General features: G+C 40.7%; 1 protein-coding gene across 2 annotated transcripts; it reads right to left on the bottom strand.

Moving 5' to 3' along the window:
* Positions 1-1,853: 1,853 nt before the first annotated feature.
* On the bottom strand, positions 1,854-22,238 carry MIOS (meiosis regulator for oocyte development). 2 transcript variants are annotated; one of them, XM_054991909.1, is made up of 11 exons: positions 22,141-22,238; positions 18,677-20,044; positions 17,768-17,866; positions 16,656-16,913; positions 12,415-12,584; positions 11,017-11,082; positions 10,208-10,366; positions 9,347-9,499; positions 6,362-6,566; positions 4,938-5,067; positions 1,854-4,114 (listed from the first exon to the last, which is right to left on the bottom strand). In XM_054991909.1, exons 2-11 carry the CDS (start codon positions 19,968-19,970, stop codon positions 4,018-4,020), a joined length of 2,631 nt encoding a protein of 876 aa, XP_054847884.1. In that variant the 5' UTR covers positions 19,971-20,044; positions 22,141-22,238; the 3' UTR covers positions 1,854-4,017. The 2 variants fall into 2 exon arrangements, with proteins under 2 accessions (XP_054847884.1, XP_054847883.1); XM_054991908.1 differs by lacking the exon at positions 22,141-22,238 and having other exon boundaries at positions 18,677-20,105.
* Positions 22,239-23,571: the final 1,333 nt, after the last annotated feature.

The following is a 23,571-nucleotide window of genomic DNA, read 5'->3' on the forward strand; positions in this document are numbered from 1 at the left end:
TTTATGAATTTTAAGACAAACTCTTCAGGAATATCTCTTAGAAGACACGCAGAAATCTATTTCCTATGTGGTAGCTAAGTTCTGCTCATTAGCAATTTGAAAACAAAAATCCTTGATTGATGGAATTTTGAATTAGTGTGCTCATTTAAAGATTTTAGATGTATAGTAGATTTTATAACTTGTAACTTTTTTTCTAAATGTATTTTAAATTAACCCTTAGTGGTTAATTTGTAATTGCTGTTTTTATGACTGTAACAATAAATTGAAATTGATTTGATGGCTGGAAGAAATCTATATTCATCATTTTTAAACCCTTGCTGCAGAATTCCAAAATGCAGGTTGACTTCTTGTTCATTAGTAAAGAGTACTCACATCTGCTAAGTAGATCATAGCATGTCCTATATTTTTCTGCATCTTGAGCTCAATTTCTGCCTGGTGAAGAGCCATTGCATTGCATCGGAAGCAAGCTCCAGTACACAAAAGCTTATGCTAAAATATAATGTCCTTCGAGTGCCACTACTCCTGTTTGTTTTTTGCTGGAACCTGAATTGTTTTCTGGAATTTCAGTTCAAGACTCTCTGGGAGAATTTCTCAAATTGTATTTAAAAAGGAACAGCAGCATGACTTTTGGAAAAGTTAGGGTTACTACAATAGCAAAGAACTTAACATTATTTTTTCAGAACTTTCTCTTACTAAATTTATTTTTCTCTATAACTTGATACTGCATTTACAGTACACTACAAAAGATGATGCAAATGGCAACTTCCTGGATCATTAAAAGTACACTGAAGCTATATGAATATTCTGAATTGGTGAGCTTGATCAAAGTGTGTTCTTGTTTTTTTTTTACAATCTAGAGAAAGCAGTAACAGAAACGAGTGATTGGAAATCCTCAGAACCTGTTACAAAAAAAATATTTACCTAAATGCTCAACAACATAATCCATACTGAATAGCTACAGTGCAGCTCTTAACCACCGATAGAAAGCAGGGACTGCAACTTGCTGCTATTGGGCTTCCCTTACCAATAAAGACAAATGCCCCAGTATTTGTTATTCGCTATTGGGCTTCCCAGCAGTTTCTTTCTCCTAAGAAGCCAGTTCTCTGAGCAAAGAGGGTAGAAGGGGAAAAGAGGTGGAGGAGATAGACCATCATGTTCACACAGAGGAAGTGGCAACATGGGAAATGGTCATGCACTCTTAACATAACCTTCCTCATAAGGTTGTGAGGATATAGGCTGCTTTAGGTCCTCACTGGGGAGAAAGGCAGGGTATAAATGAAGTAAAGAAGATGGTCCACACAGGGGCCTTTTTGTGTTCCCTTCCCAAGGTTGCAACATGCAGGAGGAAAAAAATGCCGTATGCCTTTAACAGAGGCTTAATGAGATGTTATTTACCTTCATCACACGCTTTCATTCCTCTAGACTGAAAGTTTGTTGTTACAAAATATTTACAAAGCTAGGCCCAAAGTGCTGTGGGTATGTCTATATGAGAATTGCCCTTTGATGAGCTGCCTGCTATTCCTATAGCCCAGATTTAGAGTACTTAAGTACTTGCACAGAACCCAGGTGTCTAAAGACATCATTAATGCCAATGGCAAGAAAGCTCCAAATCCTAGCCAAGAGTAGGTATCTTGATAACGTGTCTCCCAGCTGGGTAAGATCTGAACTGAGCTTCTGCAATGGTTCTTGACCCATGACTTACAGACTATAGCTCTGAGTGAATTGGCCCAGTGGATCCAGAAGCTGCCCTGTACATTGTTTCTCTAAATTGTATTTTGTTTTTATTATAAGTTTCCCCAATGGGCTGAGAACTGGGATAGAATTACATAAGTAATACAGATCCTCCAAAGATATAAGCTGTGGGTGAACTGGTGCAAGCAATCTCACAAGAACCAGGTTGTCTTTATTTACTAGGCTTTAAAAGAGTCATAAAATACAGTTATTTTACAAAAATACTGCTTCTAGACTTCCAGGTTAGTAACAATTCATACATATACATTTTACAAAATCTTATAGCTAGGAAGAAGTCAGTGAATTAATATCCATGCTCTCTTAATACTTCAAATATAACACAAACAAAAATTAAATCTACAAACTGTTCTTGTAATTGTTTAGATTCTACATTGTTAAAGCAAATATTCATCTTTTTCAACATTACACAATGGGTACTGTGATGCACATCTCACTATAGATTCAATAATAAAAATGCAATTCGGACTGGAAGCAGCCTTTGACCAAGGCAATATAATAAAGCCCAGCACAACTGTGTACATAGACATAAATAATAGTTTTCAAAGATTCATTTTTTCCCTTTTCAGTGCTGTACATACAAATACAATGGCCTGGCTCCAAAGTGCCCAGTGTGCAAAAGGAAGGCATATCCATTCACATACTGAAGAAAAGGGAGGGATCCGCTGCTTTCTAATTACCTTCTCCCCAGCTGTGTTGCCCAGTCTTCCAAGAAATCTCCCAACCCTCAGAACTGGCTTTAGGGCAGGGTGTGGGTGTGGGCGAGTGAGAGAGCAAGGGACTCCAGGGGGAAAAGGGTCAAGAAATCCCCTGGTATGTGCACAGACCACCACATGCATCCAAGCTCTTCTATTTAAAACTGTTTTAATGATTGCTATAAAACCTTAAATAATTACAAAATTGCATCAAAAACACACAGAGAAAGTTTAGTATTCATGGATGTGCTGCAACTTTGGGTGGCATGTTTTCACCTTGCTGCCAATTAACCAAAGGAATCTATACACTAAGTTGTAACGTAACTTTATACTGACTATATTTACCGATTTCACCATATTCTTAGTGTTTTTTCTATATAGTTTCACATGTAAATAGACATATTTCCCATACTCCAAGAGCTCTTGGTTGTCACAAACTTAAATAATCTTATTTAGGGGGAAATCTGATAACAGCTTAGATCTCGCTTAGAACTTTCATACTCTTAATTCTTCCTCCCCACCCCAGCAATTCCTGGGGCCCCCTACTCTGTCCCACAGGAGCATTTTGGCCTGCCTTGGTAAGGGGTAATCAGCAAAATCACACAAAACCACCCACAGAAATTCTAGGGGAGATCCAAGCCAATGTTTGTTAGTAACTACTGCCACAATGATGGCAGATGACATCTAGTATTAGTCAAAGCAAATTAACCTTTAGGGAAATATCTCTGTCTCATCTTAATTGCACATTTACACTGCAGTTTTCTAAAGGAAGTGAATACCCTTTTGTCCCAAAGTAAAATTGGGTGGATACAATTCACACTGCAACACATTTTAGGTTTACAGCCAATTCTTGCTTTTTCAAATGCTAGCTGCTTTGTCCAATATTGGCTATTTTGACATGTAGCTGACATCTGTCTCTCTAACAACTGATCTGAAACTTCTTGACACATAATAATAGTGGATGCTCCCTAGAAGCATGTTCTATTGAAACTGGAACCTTAATATTGAATCATGCAGACTGAAAGAGACCTTGATTCACCTGAACAGTGTCACAGGAGTGTCACAGAACAGCACTGCAGTGTGAGGAAACTACCTGGAAGTGTAGTTGTGTCTCAGCTGAGAAAAAAGTGGCAATATTATCTGTGTATAAATCTACAGCATGACATGGGCACTGTCTTTCCAAGAGGCTTTTGAAGGCTCGAAGTCCATAAAATACAGTAATACGATGCTGGTTCATCTCAGATGGAAGATACAAGGTATGGACAGCATAATGCTGAAAATCTTCCTTAAGGCTACTTGGAATATCCATGAAGCATCTATAAATGCCTCTGAAATGAACTGCTTCACAACCCATTGAACAGGTCCACATTACACACCTGAAGTATAACAATATCTGGCTATACAAAACACATCAAAACCATCCATACATCAAATTGCTGATGTGACAGAACGATTTATTTTTCTATTACAGATGAGTCATGAGTGGCTTGTTTTGAGGTATGTGTTTTGTCTGTGAAAGACGTCTATTAGAGACAGCCCCTGTTGTGAAGGTTCTTGTTCAAGCTCAGATATTTTATGGCTGGACCATCTCTGCTGGGATGAGATTCCCTGTTGTATCCAGCTGCATGCATTTACATGAACAGGCAGAGACAGGGCACTCGGTATGATCCCTGGATAAGAAGGGAAAGTAACATCATAAATTTTTGTTTTTAAAAAATCTGCTGCGTCTCAGAAACTATCTGTTCAGCTTAGCAAAACTAAGATGTAAATGTTCATAAAAATAAAACAAGGATAACGAAAGGTGTTTCACAGAAAGGGTTGTGAAATTCAGTTCCATCTGTAATCCACAAGGCATTTCATTTTAACATCCCCCTTGAGCAGCATTTCACGAGGCTTTGGAAGAAGGGGAAGCTGTGCTTCTGAGCACAAAAAGCCAGTTTGGTGTAGTGTTTAAGAGCAGCAGGACTCTAATCTGGAGAACCAGATTAGAGTCAGCTGGGTGACCTTGGGTAAGCCACAGCTCACTCAGAACTCTCTCAGCCCCACCCCCCTCACAGGGTGATTGTTGTGAGGTTAATAACATACTTTGTAAACAGCTCTGAGTTTGGCATTAAGTTGCCCTGAAAGGAGGTATATAAATCGAATGTTATTATTAGTATTAAAAATTTAGATGGGATCCAACACGGTATTTTTAAGGGTGTGCCAAAATATAAAAAGGGTGACTCAGTCTAGGCATGGGTCCAACTTCAAAACATTTGGTGTAGTGGTTAAACCATTCTGAGAGGGTGTTAAGTTGTCCTGAAAGGTGGTGTATAAATCAAACATTGTTGCTGTTCTTATTATTATTTGAGAACCTTCCCAAAAATGTTACAATGAGGATTTGCTCCCTTGCCTGTTGCAGAACGAGTCTTTTAGTGGGAGACGCTGGCCTACAAAATCCAAGGAACCATGCACAGACCAAGTTTATGCAACACATTAATTTAGCTGCTTCACCTGAACCAGCTCAGCATGTGTCCAGCATGACCACCATGCCTGCAGTTGTGGCACCAAGTAAACCAGTTGTTGAACTGAGCTAGCTTCTTGTCTTTGCTGAGATCAACTTTTTCATCCAATTTGGATCCTCCTGTGTAAGAGACAAAATTATCCAGAGTTTCCATAGTAATTAAAATAGGGTATTTAAAATGAGCAGAAACTGAGCTCTGATATAAAATTGGGGATTGGAAAGCAACCTGGTAGTAAACAGCTCAGCACTAAAATCAAGATGGTTAAATTTCTGAGGCTAAAAATAATTAACAGTGTAATTCTAGGCATAGTTATTCAGAAGTTAGCCCCACTGAGTTTAATGGTACTCTATTAAGAGTATATGGGATTGCAGCTTTAGTTAATTTCCATTCTTCAGAGAAGAATCAGTTTAAGAAAACATACATGGGTGAAAGTTTTAACTTTTTGTTATATTTCACCTCTTAAAGGCATCAAATGTTTTGCAAATATTGTACAATAATCAGTAATTATAGCTATTTGACTGCTGTTGGGATTTTGGGATTCACAGGTATTAATGGAATCTTTGTTAAGAAAATAATTAGGTTCCTTCAAAAATTACACATTTTGTATGTAGGAAACATTTATATAGAGAGTTTTTTAAAAAGTAGTTCTGTGTGGCCACAGGGCCATTTCACTGTATGTACACTCAGATATGAACGGTCAATGGTCCTTTCCAGCATCTGCAGCAAATCAGATGTGCAAAACAGCTGTACACGAACTGGGATCTACAGAACAGCACAACTGGTTCCTTGTGCCCCAGAAAGCTTTGGACTGGTTTGTTGAAGAGCTGTTCTCCAAGCCACATGGCAAACTGCTTTTGAAGCCAATGGAGGTGGGACAATTCCTATTCAAAGGGGGGGGCATGCCTAAATCCTTGAACACACCTAAAAGTAGCTCCTTGGATCTCAGTAATGATTTATACACTTATTCATGATTGACACAGAAAAAGAGTAACTGTTAGATTTCTCTATAAGAAGTCAAGAATCCTTAACTCTCAGTCAGATGCACTAACTTGTATAAGAAGTACCTGCTTCCTCTAGGCCCAACTCATGTCATGTAAAATGAAGAAGTCTATTCAGTGGCATCTAACCAATGGTCTGGAAAAATTCATTGACGGAGGGGGGCACACAGACTAGGCCAAAATATCACCTTAATACTTTAAGAGTCTATATCCCAATAACAACAAAGGTTGATAAAATGCAGATCAAAGCCAATAATAACTTGAATTGAGCAGCTGATCCTAAAAGATTCCCATTCTGATCAGTCTTTTAAAAAGCCAATCACCCTAAATAAACAAAAATCACTGACATATCAATACATCAATGCTACAGTCCTATGAATTAATACTGAGAAACTGATCAAAACCAGAGCCATACCTGGGCAGCTGGAAACTGGAGTTCCCATATTTATTAGACAAAGGGCACATCGAGGGAGGGGCTTGCGGCAACCAGGACAACTCGTGACCTTGGATTTGGTTGGGGAACCACTAACACCATATTGGCTAAAACCTCGGCCTTGGTGGGGAATGGCTGAGCAGCTGTAGGAAATTGATTTTCCACAAAAATTGCAGCTTACAAATACCTTCGCAGATAGGGAAAAAAGATACAGAAGGGATGTGTTATTTAAGATACGAAACAATAAAAAGCTTACTCGCTGCAGCTTTGTTGATGGGTTAGCACAATAAATTCTAGAATTGATGTAAATTTCAATTAGGTTTCTTATACCAATTATAACACACATGAGATTCTACAGGAAAGAGGATTGTTTTCGAACAGCTGAGAGAGGAACTGGAAGAATGCAGCCATTTTGCCATCTAGAAGTTGGAGCAATTGGCAATACTTGTTTGAAAAAGAGCACAGCAGTCAAATGCAAAACTCACAGTCCATCCTAGGCAGTAATGAGAGACTCATGTCTCAAACTCAAAAGTACTCAGAAGTCAGTAGAAATCATGCATGTTCTTATATTCAAAATTATCAAAATTCAGTACCTGGATATTTGAATGATACTTTTGGATGTGTAAGTACAACAATATGTGTAATGTAAATTTTATGTGACTTAGATTGTGGTATTATTTTAATTAAACTGATTACAGAGACTGTGATTCTTTGATAAAGATTTATATTGAAACAGGAAAATGTGGATCTAGACGTCCTGTTGGGACAAGAACATTATCACAGCCTGTTCAATTTACAACAGAATGAACTACTAATACCATCTTTCTACACCATGGCACCTCTATCATTATAAGGACAAATAAGGACAATTAAATATGGATTTTGGAACCGCACTGTGAATGTTTGAGTATTATGTAGTAGATTAGTGCAATATAAAAAATATTGAATGATAAATCAACTGTTTATACCTTCTGTGATGTGATTAAATTTTGTCTTGCACATGCCACTTTATTATAAATTACTACCACAGGACACTTTAATAGGAGAGTTCTCTGTCAATATACTAGTTGCATATTGCTTACACTCAAGACTGTAACTTATGAATTGAATTTTGATAATTTTGAATATAAGAACATGCATGATTCCTACTGACTTCTGAGTACTTTTCAGTTTGAGTTTAGTTTGGGGTTAGTAGGTTTTCGCATTTTTTTTTTGCATTGCCTCTGGACTCGTGATTCTCTCTTGGTTTGTTGTTACTATTGGAGCGGGGCGGATCTGGTGTTAAGCTATTTTAAAGCGTTTCCAGATCACACAATCACACAGAGTGTTTTCAGAATGATTCTAACATAATTGCTGAGAAAATGTAACACACTTCCAGCCACAGGTCCTGAGATGCTCGGAAGAAAAGTAAGCATATAAATATTTTAAATAAATAAAAATAAAGGAAAAAATAAAGGACGTATTTCTTTGAAATCCCATCTAGAAGGCTGGTATGGTGTAGTGTTAGAGAGTCAGATTAGGATGTGGGATGACTGGATTCAAATCCCTCACTCAACCTGGGAAGCCTGCCAGCTGACCTTGGGCCTGTCACAATCCCTCTGCCTCATCTACCCTCACAAGTTTGCTGTTGTGAGGACTGAGTGCTGGAGGGGAAATGATGTGAAAAGCCACTTTGGTTCCCCAGTAAGCAACTTTCTTGGACCTTCCAATTGAACACAGTGGGTTAGATCCCGCCAGCTTTGCCACTGGTGAAAAAGAAGGAAGTCCCCCTTTGAACACTGAAAAGGCTATGTAGAAGATCATGGTACCTACATGGACAAAAGTCATGTATGACAGGGGCTGGAATAAGCAGACAGTGAACTGGGTGAGACTGAGTGAAAAAACTGGCTGGATCCAACACAGTGGCTTCACATGACATCATTCTGTCAGCAGTGGATGAAACAGCTGCATTTCCTTCTTACATCGGGTAAATACTGCAACATCCTCTACCTGCCAGGAATGCTACCTTGGGCAACAGTGACTCTTTGGCCAAAATTTAGCAAAGTCAACATTGCTGAAGAACATAGACTGAAGAACACTAGACTCGACTACTGTAATACAGTATGCATAGATGTTCCCTCAAAGTCAACTGAGAGACTCCGGTTGGTGCAGAATGCTGCAGCCTAATTATTATCAGGAGCTAGGCAGAGCATACATATTACTCCCATTCTGCAGTTACTTATCATCTACTGGGCTCAATTCAAGGTTTTGGCTATCACATACAAAGCCCTTCATGGTCTTGATCCCGCTGATCAACAACAGCACCTCTCTCCCTATACTCCACCACAGCAGATTCACTCATCTGAAATGGGTCTTCTGCAGCTGCCACCCTGCAAATGGGCAAAATCAACAGCTGCCCATACAGTTGCACTCTCTGTGGTGGCCCCAACCTTAGAGAACGGCCTGCCTGAAGAAGTCAGGAAAGATCTTACTTTCATGGCTTTCCACAAACTGTACAAAACCAAATTATGTGGGAGGACTTTCATACACAAGTACTAGGGCTATAAGGAAATGGTTCAAAGAGGTGCTTCGATAAAGGGATGGGGGCTGTAGACTTTACTACTGTGCAGTGGCTGTTGTTGTTTACTGTGTCATGTCAAATTTCTTATGTTTTGTTTCAAATTTGTTTCAGCTCTGTATCAGACTCGTGCTTGTTTTCAAATTTCTGCAATTTATAGCCTATTGTATTGTTTACTAAATGTTCCAGCTGTTGATTGTATTGAATTACACTGCCTGGCATTTCAGTGAGAAAGGTGGACTATAAATAATGCAAATAAATTAATAAGAGTAAACAGTATCTTGGGCTGCTTTCACACACTTGCAATGCACTTTAGCAATTGTTTGCAACTGAATTTTTCCAGGTTTTCTCAATACATACCACTTTATGTGTCAGCAAGACTTATTCAGGACTATCAGAGTTACATTTACCTGTGCTAAAGGTTTTGAGCTGGGATCCAGCTTACTCCTATGGATGTCAAATTCTGCTCGTTTGTGCCAAAACCTCCACGCATCCAAAAGATTCCTGTAGTTTTCAATCCAATACTGAACCCGCTCATCTTTAAGCACATCAGAGGGTGAACCCTAAAAGTAGGCATGTATCAATGAAGAAAATATAGTAACAACTGTGCTTATATACCACTATTCTACACAGATTAGTGCCCCATTCAAAGCAGTGAACAAAGTCAGTGTTATTATTATCCACACAATACAGCTGGGGAGCTGAGGATGAGAGGAGTGGCTTACCCAAGGCCACGTACTGAGCTCATGGCAGTAGAGGGATTCAAACAGCAAAGCGCTGACTCGCAGCCCAACCACTTAACCACTGTGCTATGGCATGGGCAAAATGAAGTTCCGATGAAAGGACAGGTTGAGGATACAATCCTAAGAAGACTTACTAGGGAGTAAATCCCACTGAACACAATGGGATTTAATTCTGAACAAATATGCTTATGTACTGAAACAATCCTGCCACTTTTGCTGACAGAAAAAAACGAGAAGTGGGATGAAGTTCTCAGCAAGCAGATTTCTGCTTGCATTTTGTGGATTTAAGATTATTTTCTGACTCTACCACAGGCACTACAAAGGAAAGGCACATTTTGAAACATCTGGAAAGAGACAAAAGAGAACTAGTGCCCTGTCAAGAAAACCATCCCCTACCTAATCAAATATAGCAGTCACTCTAAGGCAGTATAGTCCTGGGCAATGTGCACAATAGAGTTTAATAAAAAAATAAGTATGGAATTGTTACAAAAGTTGTGATCTGGATTTATTTCAGAGACGCATACAAACCTGTAACATACAATAGCTTGCTGTCTGAACATCTCCCGTTCTGTCTACGTAACTTTCCATTAAATCCACTCCATCCTTTGTTAGTCCTGTCAAGAGGATTCCTTCCAAGTTCCCAGCTTCTTTCATTTCACTCATTAGCTTCTCAAGGAATCTATTCAACTACAAAAACAAAAGACGATAATGATAAAAAATGGGAATTCCCTCCCCCCTACTGTACATGCAGTGGAGCTGAGCAGGGTAGCTCCATTAAAGCACCAAAAGCCTTGAGTTGCAACATCCCATCATCAATATTTTGCAGGAAGGATACAAAAAGAAAGATTATCCATCATCAGATATCTCCAGCAGGAAATATATTAGCACCAGATCCCACATTCTGCTATAAAGGCAGTTTTGCAAATAGATCCACAAAGATGCTTCTTTACTAGCCTGCCAGCTCTCAACGTGGGTGTTGGGTTCCAGTTGCAGAGCATCGATGGTCTAACAAGATGAAAACAGTGGGTTCTTAACAAGCATTTCCCCTTTTAGTCACCCAGAGGCAGTTATCATTTGCCACAAGGAAGTGCCTGTTTACAATCTTGTGCAAAAGGTTTACAAACTTGTGTAAAATTGAAAAGTGAGCCCTTTGTCCATATTTGATTTCATAATAGGTGGAGGGGAGTGCCCATCAAAGTCTGTGCATTGTTAAATCCCTCTTTCTTCCCTGTCTTAAGAGAACAACAGTCATGGAGGTTTGGGGTGTTCATACCTTTGTTTTCTGGAAAGAACCTAAACTTAAGGGGGGGGGGAATAATAGCAAATTTGACGGTTACCTGAGCATCAGTGAGGAATTTACAAGCAAATGCCACTCTGTCTCGTACAGCTACATTGTTTTCATACTGAAAGAATACAAAATATATTACCATTAGCCAAACAACAGTTACTGTCCTTAAGAACAAGCCAGTGCGGTATAGTGGATGGTCGCAGACTAGGATCGGGGGGACCCAGGTTCAAATCCTCACTCTGCCATGAAAGCTTTCTGGGGGGCTCAGTCACGCATACTCAACCTAACCTGCCTCACACTGTTGTGGGGATAAAACAGAGGACAGGAGAATGATACAAATCCCTTTGTCTCCCCATTGGGGAGAAAGGTAGGGTATAAATTAAGTCAATGCAATAAATATATTAAAAGGCAATTAAATATGATGACGATTACACGGTACACCTTGTAACACTAAAAAAAAGTACACTGCACAAATTAAATCAAGCTAATCCAAGTCAGCCTACTATCACCATTTTCCTTTTTAGCTGCTTGCCCATTGCTACACATCTTGCACCAATTCTCTTTGGTTTCTTGAGCACCTCCTCACCAAGTTGGGAAAACTTCACAAGCAAATCTGCCAATACGTAAGGCAGGAGTAATAGGGGGCTACCATCAAAGAATAAAGTCAGTGTGCTGTAATGGTTGGAGAGACAGACTAGGATCTGGAAGACCCAGTTCCAAAGCTCCATCCTGCTTTGGAAGACTGCTGAGCGATCTTGGACCAGTCACCCTCTCTCTCAGCCTAATCTATCTCACATGGTTGTTGTGAGAATAATATGGAGGAGGGGAGACCAATGTATGCCACCCTGTGCTGACTGGAAGAAGGGCAGGATAAAAATGTACCAAATAAATCAATAAAAATGAAAAACTCCATCCCCAAATCCTACTAAATCACACTAACCCTTGCACATACTTATACCAAAAGAAAGCTCTGTTCACTTGTGGCTACAGCCACATTAATGTGTTTGTGACATTTTTACAGTGTACTGGGTTGGATCCTAAGAACTACAAGTGAAGCGTTTCTCACTTTTCCCCTCCTTTTGCAGACTTCCACTTCCCTCCTCTGTCTCCAAAAGTTCTCCTGAGCATCAACAAACCCTCAGGAATAGAGCAAGATGCAGCCTCGGAGTCTACAATGGTGTGTGTGGGGGGGGTAGGTGTGTGTGTGTTAAATCTGTGGAAATTGCAGAACCTTTGCTTGCCTGAACAGAAGTGCCTTCCAGTTGCACAAAGGAACGTGTGGGAGGGGTTTGAACCCAATGTACTGTTTGTTGAACAATACTTAGGAAGTCCAATTGCTCCTCAGGACCCAATTTTTTTAAAAACACTAACCAGCTGGTCAATTTCCCCTTTCAATACCCAAGACTTCCCAGATCTCTTCTTATATGTATTTTGTGGAAGGACTTACCAAAACGCCATCATAAGAACCTGATTCACTTGTCAAAAATGCAAACATGGCACACAGATAAGGGTTGTTTAGCTGCAGCCGCAGAGTGCTGCACATCTCTCTCCACAGGGAGTTCTTTTCGTCTGTGTAGCCTGATAGTGCCATGGCCACGACATTGAGATTGAGATCACCTGTGCAAGCAGAAAGAAAGAACAGCATGGCAATCAACATTTCAAACCAACAAACCCCACAGTTAAGTACACACTTTTCCATTGAGAGCTTTTGTTTGGAATGAAATTAAGTCCTGTATTTGCCCCACATGCATTACTCATTAACTATTCAATGGTAACTGACATTTATTCTGAAAGAGAACTTGCCCTACAAGAAAAAACAAAACCACCTTAAGAGTCTAAATGTCAAAATGTGGGATGTAGATATATCAGGGATCCCTAAAATGGCACCAGCTAATGGATTTCCTGAAGCCCGTTGCCTTCTTCCTCAAATTATTCTTTCCCAAAGCAAATAGCCAGCCCTGATGTTCTTCCACCTTAACGGAGAAGGATGTACTTCAGAAGAACCCAGGATACATCACCTTCATGTCTGCAGAAAGCACCTTTGCAGTAGCTGCCTCCATCATAGACAGGTGCTTGGTTTGTGACCACCCAGTATTTGGGGATTGGCCCTAGCTCCCCATGCACAGGTGAAGTGCCCAATCCCTGTTCTCAAAATTTCAAAAGTGCCCACGAGCTTACCAAGATTGGGAACCCCTGTAATAAATAGTTTGTGTACAGCTACATGATCAAAAAGAATTGTCTTGCTAAGTTAGAGAGAGGGAATAATTTCAACATGGCCTATTTCACATGAGGCTATCACATGTAATTATTTATTTTAGTTTTGCCATTTAAAATGGCTACAAAAATTTGATACACCAGATGAAGTTGTCTGGTCCCTCCACTCATATGGTATCTATGGCCTCACCACAAAAGATTGAGCAATGACCACCCTGCCATTCTAGTTATTAAATGGGAGTTTGCCTTCAATGGATGACTGGATTGTGAAAATGATGGAGTTAGCAGAGATGGTTAAACGTACAGCTTTGATGAGAGATAAAATATTGTCTACTTTTATAGTTAAGTGGAAACTCTTTATTGACTTCCTGCATGAGACAAAAAAACCCTGATGATTTGCAGATTTGATTTCTAAGAAGATAAATTTGGGAAAAATAAATAGAAGGGGGGCAATAACGAAAAGGCAAATTCTGGAGGTATCAGAACTATAACTACATAATTTGTAAAGGTATTATAGGTGTTGTAAAATGGAAAATGAAATATGTATTGTTTTTCTTTGTTTTTAAATTTTTTGTTCTTTTCTTCTCCTTTCTCTTTTTCTCTTCTTTTCCCCTTTACTTTCTCTTTTTCTCTTTGCCCTTTTTATTGGGCTTTTATTCTTATTAATAAAACAGTAACATACTTTTTAAAAAAAGAAATGGGAGTTTGCGAATGTATTTCAGTACACCAAGCTGAATCCAATGGAAGTGAGGGGAAGGAAGAGACAAAAGCTCTGTTCTGCAGATGCTGATGTAAGCACTGGAAAATGTATTATAATAACAGGGAGCAGTACCGACACATACAAGCCTCCCCCCACCCACACACACACAGATCTCCAAACTGTCAACTCCTAGAGATCTTCTAGCTAGATTGCCAGAGGCCTAGATAAAATATCCAGCTAGATATTAAACTAGGGGGGCCTGAAACTGGCAGGAATTTCCCTGAACACTGTCAAGGACTAGCCCACCTGCTGGAATGATCTATGGAGTACACTGATGAAAGTCCTTTCATCTCAAGCCTCTAGAACTCCTTCACACTCTGGCCATGAATAAATGACTCTAGCTTGCAGAACAATAAGCAAGCTTCCCAGCCTAGACAGACCTCCCTTCCCCTTCAAACCGGATTCAGTCAAGAGCCTGAGATAACCATCTGGCCTCCGCTCAGTCTTTTGTTAAAGCAGCCAAAGGTGGTATTTGAGACAGGTAACCTAATCACTCCACCCCAAGTTGAGTTTGCCCTCTAAAGTTGAGTTCATTCCCCTGAATTCAAAATCTGCCAATGAGATCCAAAGACTGCATACCACCAAACCCATGGTTGGTCTATTGCCTTACTCTTGCCAAAATCATTGAATCTTCCTGCCTTGGCCATCCCTGACGTCTTGTAGCTTGTTTTCTGGATCCAAGTCAGATTCCACAACCTTATTGCTGGTTCACCTTCTAAACCCCCATTCTTTGGCTGAAATCACTGACCTTTCCCCTCCTTTGAATTCTGGAACTTCATCCCCAAACTTGCTTTTCATCAACTGCCCTTGGTTTGGACTCTTGCCCCTCTTTTCAGGATCAGGATCTTTCTCCCCAACACACCACTGGTTTGCCTGATAGGCCATGCCCCTTTTCCAGGTCCATCCCCCCTGCCAATTAAACAATAGCTCATAGACAGGTAAGTCTATGTTACAGTTTTGCATTTGTTTATTGTACTGCCTCATTTTGCTATTCTTGGCTTTCCATTTTTCCATTTTGTATCTTGTTAGAGGAATAAAGATTTTTCTTATTTGAGATCTATTTTCTCCCTCATTTGTTTGGATGGTTGCCTGAAATGGGACTCTGATATACACAGGCAGAAGATCCCAAAGCCAATTGTCCAGGTGATGTGTGCTGGGTCTTACAAACAGGTACCCATACAGGGGCTATAACATAAATATAGTCATGGGTGCCTCTTGGGTAAATTTCTCAGAAGGCTCCTCTTTTCTCACAGGATGCTCTTGCACACAATGTAAAATGGCTCTCACATAAGCTGAAGGGAGTTGACCTACACACAGAGTGTCTTTGGAACCAATCCTTGTTAAAGTCAGTATCTAGGGAGTGTGGTCCTTCCTGAGCATCTACTGGCCTAACCACCACCCTGCCCATGCCAGCCATTTTGTAACTTAGCAGAAAGGGAATGAGAAAAAGCAAGGCTCTTTGCACTAACTTGTGAGGCCCTAACCACTGCCTAACTTTAATCAATGTGTATTTAAAGTCAGACTGATGTTTTATTTATTGTAAGACTCTATATGTCTTTTAAAATAGAAGAGTTAAAATATCCTAAAGACGTAACGTACTGGCAGAAAATAAGTATCTACTATATCTTACTTTATGAGCAGATACAAACAAAGGCTTGGACTCCATGCAGTGCAATTGGAATTGTGCTACGTTAATGACAAACTTTCTTCCCCCAGCCTTCCAGTGCAGTCTTCTATAACCAACAAAACTATGCCTCCATAGGCCAGGGGATCCCTAGGAACAACATGGGTATTGAAGTGGGGGGCTGCAGAGACAAAGGTGGGAATTGGACACCCTCACACACACACGACTACAAATGTCTAGTGCAAGTGGAAAGGGAGATCAGGATCCAAACCTGAATGATGCATATGTATACATGTATCAGGACTTGAAAACCGCAGATGCCATGTTAACATGGCATCCAGAAATTTCATTACAACACCTACTATTTTCAGCAATGATTTTATTGTAGAGGTCTCTCAGCTATTCTCAATGTAAGTACAAAGAGCTGCATTCAACCAGTTTTTCCACTGGTGAGAAGGGAGTCCCTTAGACCACCAAGAGGGCTGTTTGAGATCATGGCACTGGCATGGACAAAACAGGCTGCAATAAGGCAGGGAATTGGCCAAGGTTGAGTGAAAAAAGTGCCAGGATCCCATCCATTATATATGATTTTGCATGGTTTGTTGCATAACAGAAATGTACAAGAAACTCTTGTCATTGCTTAAATTTTACACTATTCAATGGTGATAAATTTGTTTCTTAATCAGCTGCATTATACTGGCTCCAATATGCAATTAAATGAAGCTTTTAAAACAAATAATGGAATTATGAGAAATTAGGGCAAAGTTAAGTTAGGAGGTTAGCTTTCTGTTGTGGTTACAACAATCAGAGCTACCCCTATATTCATTTATATACTACAGCACTCTTGTCAAGTGCTGTAGTACATAAATGAATAAAATTACAAGAAACTATGAAGAACTTAGGTTTAGACTTTGTGGTAGCAATAATTAGAAAATAGGGTTATAAAAATACAAAACCAGAAGCTGAAAAATAAGTCTGGTTCCTGAATTTTTGGGCTGGCTCCTAGATCCAAAGAAAATTTCTCAAGGCTTGACACCCACACGGGACAGAAGGGGGGGGGGGGAGATAACACCCAATCACAAAAAGACACCTTTCCCTGAAGAAGCTCCTTTGTTCAGTATCTGTATTGCTCGTCGGATGTCCAAGTTGAACAGTGCAACAGCAGCAGCTCGCTCCCAATCTCCTTCTTGTTCCAAAGAGCTTAGGAAAGGCTCCACGTCGATATCTGTGCCCTTCTTGATCCAGCCGCAAAGCTGCAAAGCCAATGATCTCTCCTCACTTAGATACTGAATAATATCAGCCTGTCTGTCAGACCCACTCCGGCTATGCCTGAGGTTCTCGGTTGTTCCTATAGAATTGTTTGCACAAACAGAACAATGCAACCTTTTAGAATACAACAGGCAAAGCTAAAATGTTCTGTAAAATACAGGCATCACATAATTCCCCCTTTTCTTCACTGCATTCACAAAATGCCTCTTACTTTTTGTTCTATTGGTAAAAAATGTTCTAGATCAAGAAACAGCCATAATGATTAGATCCCATAGATCCATTCCATTAATGGAGGCAACTTCCTCTGCCAAAAGGCATCTTCCCTGACGCAAGATGTTTGGAGACCAAATCATAGGGCACAGTGTATCAACACCCTCAGGCATGCTTCTCATAATTTGGATTTCCAATTGCTGTGGATTTTAGTTGTTGTTGTGGCCACACTTGATTAAAAAAAACTCATCTCCGCATTAAAATCTATTATAGGAACCTGGATCTGAGCAGGCTTAAAATGCTGGTTTGAGATAGCAGGAAGCCAATCACTGTTTCTTCTGGGCCAGAGGAGAGGCTCAGAAAGCACACTTGGAAAATAAGGACTGAGTGGTCAAAGGACAAAGAAGAGGAAAGTGTATTTAAAAACGTATTCCCCCGAGAACCAGAGTAGTATACAAGGGTTATTCATTTTTCCTCTTAAAATAATTCTCTTATGTAGGCTGGGCCAGCCAAACCCCTTCACTCGTTTGGACCACATGAAGCTGCTTTATGCAGTCTGCTCTCCAGGGTCTCCAGCAGATGTCTTTCACATCAACTAATACTTGATCCTTTTAAATGAAAATGCCAGGGATTTGAGCTGGGACCTTTGGCATGATAAGCAGAAGGTCTATCACTGAGCCACAAGCTTGAGTATTATTAAACAATCACTCAAGATGTACTTACCCATAGATGCCTTCACAATGGATTTGATGCCAGCGTAAACTAAGGAACCCTTGTTTCCTGTGAATTTCTGATCCATATCTTCCGTATACTGCTTCATAAGTATTTTCAGGTATAGGAAAATTGCTAAATTATTAACAGCATTTAAGGGAATGGCGGGGGGTGGGGGAGAGTTGTGCTGCTGTGAATGGTACTGTATGTACTTGGGAGATATTCCTGCTGAGGATATGAATATGTTCATAATAACCTTCTCCTTCCTAATTTTTGTTATAAGATCTGCTAGTAAAAATTGTGCTGGTTGAGTAATAAGAATAATGGAGTTGGATCCAAAGGTTCCATTCCATTAACTGTGGGCATTCCTCTGAAACAAGAAACCTTCTACTGCTGGAATACACCTTATTCAATGGATGAAGGCTCCACTGTCAGTAGTACAGAACATTTGGATCTTTACGAGTTATTGCCCAGGGTCAATGGGAGCCTTCCCTCTTGTTGGTTCTCTGCCTTCTCCTCGCCTCCGTGGAGCATTAGGCCAGCAACACTTCCCCCTCTAGTCTTCCCTTCATTTCTGAGCAGCAGAAATAAACACATCAAGGAAATCAAGGGAAAGGAACATCACAAACCACTGGAGTATAAACATTGCCTAAGAAATGTCCTGTTGGTTTTTGCAGCATCTTTCCAGCACATTATTTATTTCAGCATATTTTTATCCAGCCAAGATGGTCAGGGCAGTGTGTATTATTTTCCCTGCCTTTTTATCCTTACAACAGCCCTGTGAGGCTAAGAGAGAGAGAGAGAGTAATTGGTCCAAGGTCATCCAGCAAATGAGGATTTGAATCTGGGTCTTCTTGGTCTTAATCTGACAACCACTACACCACACTAGCTTGTAAAAGAGAGGGCACTTTTAAAGGATATAATGCAGAGTGTACCAGAGTGACTTGAGCTGTGAGTCTTCATTTCCTGCTAGAATATGGTTTCTCCAGATCTGTTCCGTGTCAAGGCCGTACCTGGATAAAGCCCTCAGACGCATTTTGGTGGCAATGTCTTTTTCTAAGGTACTGGCCTTTCCTTCTTCAGTGCACTCATACAAATGCCTCCCACATGCCCACATTAAAGAGGTAACTGGACTCCATGCAAGGGAGATCCTTTCAAACACTGTGAAGTCAGACATGGTCCTGTTTGGAGTTACAACAACCATGCGATTTTGAATTGTGGGATGCCAAGCAAAGGAAGCAATATAATGTTCACAGGGCTGCACGCCTCTTTCGATTATCGTAGGTTCAGTTTCATCTATTGGTGTAGGAGTGTGCTGCATGTCATAGAGTTTAATGACATTACTATCTCTGGTCAAAGTAGCTAGCAATCCAGTCCTTGTAGGACACCACGCTACTTTTGTTAAGGGTTTTGGTTGTTCTGTTAGTGTCAAAACAGGCTTTTCAAACTTTCTAAGATCCCATATGGCAACCTGGCCTTCATAGAAGGAAGCCACACGATCATGGAAGTATGGATCAACACTGACTCCTTGAACAGCCTTAGTATTCACAAACATTTTTTGGCTTATATTCCTAAGGTCAAAGATAGCCAGGTTCCGATGCATTCCAGCTAAAAGAAGCTTCTGGTCCCGTGGAAGCCAACAGAGAGAAAGGCAAGCATCGTTCTGCCCGAGTTCATAAAGTGGCTTTGTCACAACCAGTCCTGCTTCACTATCTCCAGAGGAAAGCCTTACCTTTTCAGTTGCAACTGGAGTTTCTGGAGTGTATTTGCTACTGATGTCCCAGATCAATACTGAGAAATCAGCCCGATGTTTATCTAAGCCAGCAGCAAGCCAATAGCCGTCCAGTGGATTCCATGCAAGGGTGTTGCACTGCCGTGCATGTTTTGGAACAAATTCTTTTCCTATCAACTCCTTGGACTTTGAATTGTGATCTTGGCCAAGACTAGTCAGTACAACTCGGCCATTTGCCTGTCCAACTGCCAGAAGACATTCAGGATCATATTTGGGGTACCAAGCCACACATTTCATATACGGGGTGTCAGAATTAATGGACAACAAAGTTGCTGTAGTTTCTTCTGATAAACGCAGTGATCCTGCTTTGGGTTCAGAACTTACAGCAGATTCGATGTGGTAGAGGCTCAACTCAGAATCACACACAACAAATCTATTCACATGATGTGGAGCCCACAAAATGTCTGGTTTGGAGCCACTCATGACTGCTCCCACTAATCGGCATAAGAGTTTAAAATGGTGTTGGAAGACCTGAGCCACATTCAATGATCTGGGCACTGTTTTAAAAAGAAAGAGTATCATACAGTAACAAAGCAATTTTAAGCTAGAATCTACAATTCTCTCAATATCATTCTGTCTTTTCCTTTCCCAAATCCTTCAAGGAAATCAGTTAAATTTTTCACAATTTACTTTTGCAAATACAATTTTCTGTAGCTTTTCCTTGTATTAGGGACAGATTATTTACATGTAGCAAGAACAGAATATCACCACTGATAAAATCACTGTGGTTTCCAACGCCTTCACAACTTTTATTAAATGAAAACCACATATGCATATTAAGGATTTTTGCAATGGTAATAGCTAAAAGTACCAGGAGCATACAGATGGAACATACCCAATCACTGGAGTCACATAATATGACAGATATGAGATGGTTCATACCAACTGCAGATCAGGAAATAATGTTTATTTTTAGAATAAATGCAAGGTTAGCATTTAAATAAAAAGCCCACTACCACAGCACCACCTGGTCAAGTCAGAGGCAGTATGTGTGTGTGAAAGAAATGTATTTGCATGCTACACCTCTTCTAAGTTCAGATGACTCACTGACAAAGCTTTGCCCAAGATTTTCCAAAATCCTGGAGATTTATTTCATTTTTTATTTATTTAAGTTATTCCATGTCTATCTTAAATTCCAAAATGCACTTTACATGACATTTATGGATGTATGCTGGCATTTTGTATGCTGATCAGCACAAGATGTGATGAGAATACTGGTTATTTTCTAGTAGGTAGCCATGTTGGTCTGCAGTAGAATAGCAGGATTTGAGTCCAGTGGCACCTTAGAGATCAACATGATTTTCAGAGTATAAGCTTTCATGAATCAAAGCTCCCTTCAGAATACCCAGAAAAAATTGTTGGTTTCTAAGGTGCCACTGGCCTTAAATCCTCGAGATTTTCTGGAGATTTTCATTTTCTGTAATTTAGGTCTTTGTGGTTTAATCAAAATATTGTTTCCCAACAGGTATATTTATTCACTTATTTTTACACAGCCACAGGAGATAGATGGTATTCTCTTTGTGGGGAGGTGGTGCTCTGTTGTCTTGGTGCTGGAAGGAAGGCAGTGGGAGGGCTTCTGGTGTCCTGGCCTCACTGACAGTCCTTTAGATGGCACTGGATTTCTAGCCACTGTGTGTGACAGAATGTTGGACTGGATGGGCCACTGGCCTGATCCAACATGGCTTTGCTTATGTTCTTATGTTCTTACTGTAATTGTTTCATATTTTACCTCTCTTGATAGCTTAAAAAACCTGTTAAAGGAATCCTCAGGTGGAAGAGAGGCATATAAATGATTTACTAAATAAATGAATATGAGAGTCTCCATACTGTGGCCAGGTATTAAAGAACAACAATCAATTGCTTGCTATGTCATGCGACCAAACAGTTCTCACTATTCTCTCAATGAACCCAGTGAGTCCAAGCGATGATTTGCCCGCAACGAACATGCCTCCCAAAGCATAACCTCAGATCTGTATGCATTTGTTGCTTACCCGGCACCTCTGCTGGTTTGTACTCACAACATTTGTGCTATTTATCGGAGTACCTCTTCGTATTTAATAACTAATCTTCTAAATAAAACGCCCGCTCGTTTCTTTCCCCGCCTATGCACCTGGTTGTGAGAAACGGTCTAAGGCCGAAACCCCTTGGTATCATGGACGTGTGTCATCTATTCTATTGCTAAGATATAAGCCAGCCTCGATAACAGGTTATAAAACCATCTCCACCCGGCCTCCTGACAGTGTAGCGTCTAAATCCTCCCTCAGGGATTTTCGAGGCCAGCAGAGTAGTCAACTTCCAAGTGGGGCTGAAGATCTCCCAGAATTACAACTGCTCTCCAGACTACAGAGACCAGTTCCCCTGGAGCCCATGGCTGCTCTGAAGGAAGGTCTATGTGGTATTATACTCTGTTGGGGCCCCACCCTTCCTCAAACCCTGCCCTCCCTAAGCTCCAACTCAATTATCTCCAGCAGTTGGCAACTGTATCTGGCGACCGATATTGCTAACCCTCTTCAAGGGAAAGCGACGACGAAGCCCATTCCCGCCCCCATCGCGCAACACGTCGAATCTCAAGTGACACGCGCAAAGGACTCACCCCCACCGACGCGGAGATCCCCGGAACTGAATAAGCACGGGAGGGGGGGGGGGAGAAGCGCAGAAAACCCCCACAAAGGCCACCCTGTGCAACGTCCACTTCCGTCTTCAGGGAGAGGACCGGCAAGAAAATGCCACCGCCACTTCCGGCGCGCGCGAGAAACACTTCCGGTGAAGCCTGGGGAGGGGTCCTATGGGAATAGAAGTGTCTGTAGGCTCCTGGGGCGCCTTCTTTCGGCTACCTGCGCCTTTGAGGTTCGCGGCCTCGGGACAAAGCAGGCGGTTCACCGGATGGGGGGCTGCTGCAGGTCCCCTGTTGGAGAGGCTGCGCAGTTCCCGGAGAAATACAGCCGTAACCTGATTGGTCCAGATTTAACCTTCATGCATATTAAACAGTTTTCAGTGAACCCCTACTCAGACTCCAGTGTAAGCCCGTTGATTTCTTTGGGTTTAGACTGGAAGAACTCTGTTTAGGATTTCACTGTATGGCTGCAATCCTGCACATATATTGCCGCGCATCTTTTTTTAGATTGCTAAAAGTGCACATGTATGTTGTGAGGCTGGAGGCTTTGTTTCACTAGTGGTGGAGTCTTCCTCCAGGAATTTCCCAAACCAGAGAGTTGGCAGCCCTGTCGAGGGCAGTCTTATGTGTACATCTCTCCGTGTATTTATTTATTGTCCACCATGAGACTTAAGGCAGATTGCACGGTGTGAATAAGTACAATCAATTTCAAAATCAGTATAGTTTCAGGGGGGGGGTACCCATATTGGTCTGCAGTAGAAATGCAAGATTCGAGTCTAGTTGTACCTTCTAGTTGGTCTCTAGAATTGGACTCGAATCTTTTCTAAATCAAGAATCACAAGTGTAAATGTTTTCAGTGAGAGGTTCAAGGTGAGTCAAAATCCAGAATAGGAATGGGGATGCACATCTCGTTGAAAGCAGTTCAGTGTGGATAGATGGCACCTGCACTCAAACAAATAAATATGCCTTTGGAATGGGATCACATTTATGCCTATAGTTCCAGATCCAATAACTGTTACGAGCATGGATCTACTTAACTGGATGTCAGTATGAATGTTTATAGGTTTAGGTGATGTTCTTCTCAGCAGCTCACAAACAAGCAAACCGACAAAAAAAATTAGACCCGTGTGTATGTTGAAACGGAAGAGTGGGAGAGGATGCTATCCATTAGGCATTCAATAGTTAAAATCATTGATATTTCATAATCCGTGAATCAAATGATGTACCACTGAGATCCACAAGGTGGAGCCCACACCACATCGTTTTGCCAATAATAAAATTATAACCTCCCCCCCCCCTCAAAAAAGCCATTTGCCATGGTCAAACCATCAAGAAATAGAGCAGTTTAACATAATTCATGTATTTAGTTGGTGCTTAATGTCTAAAAAAAGAGTTTCTAGGATTCAGGTT

This window comes from Eublepharis macularius, chromosome 11 (genome assembly GCF_028583425.1).
Source record: "Eublepharis macularius isolate TG4126 chromosome 11, MPM_Emac_v1.0, whole genome shotgun sequence".
NCBI classification, from domain to species: Eukaryota; Metazoa; Chordata; class Lepidosauria; order Squamata; family Eublepharidae; genus Eublepharis; species Eublepharis macularius.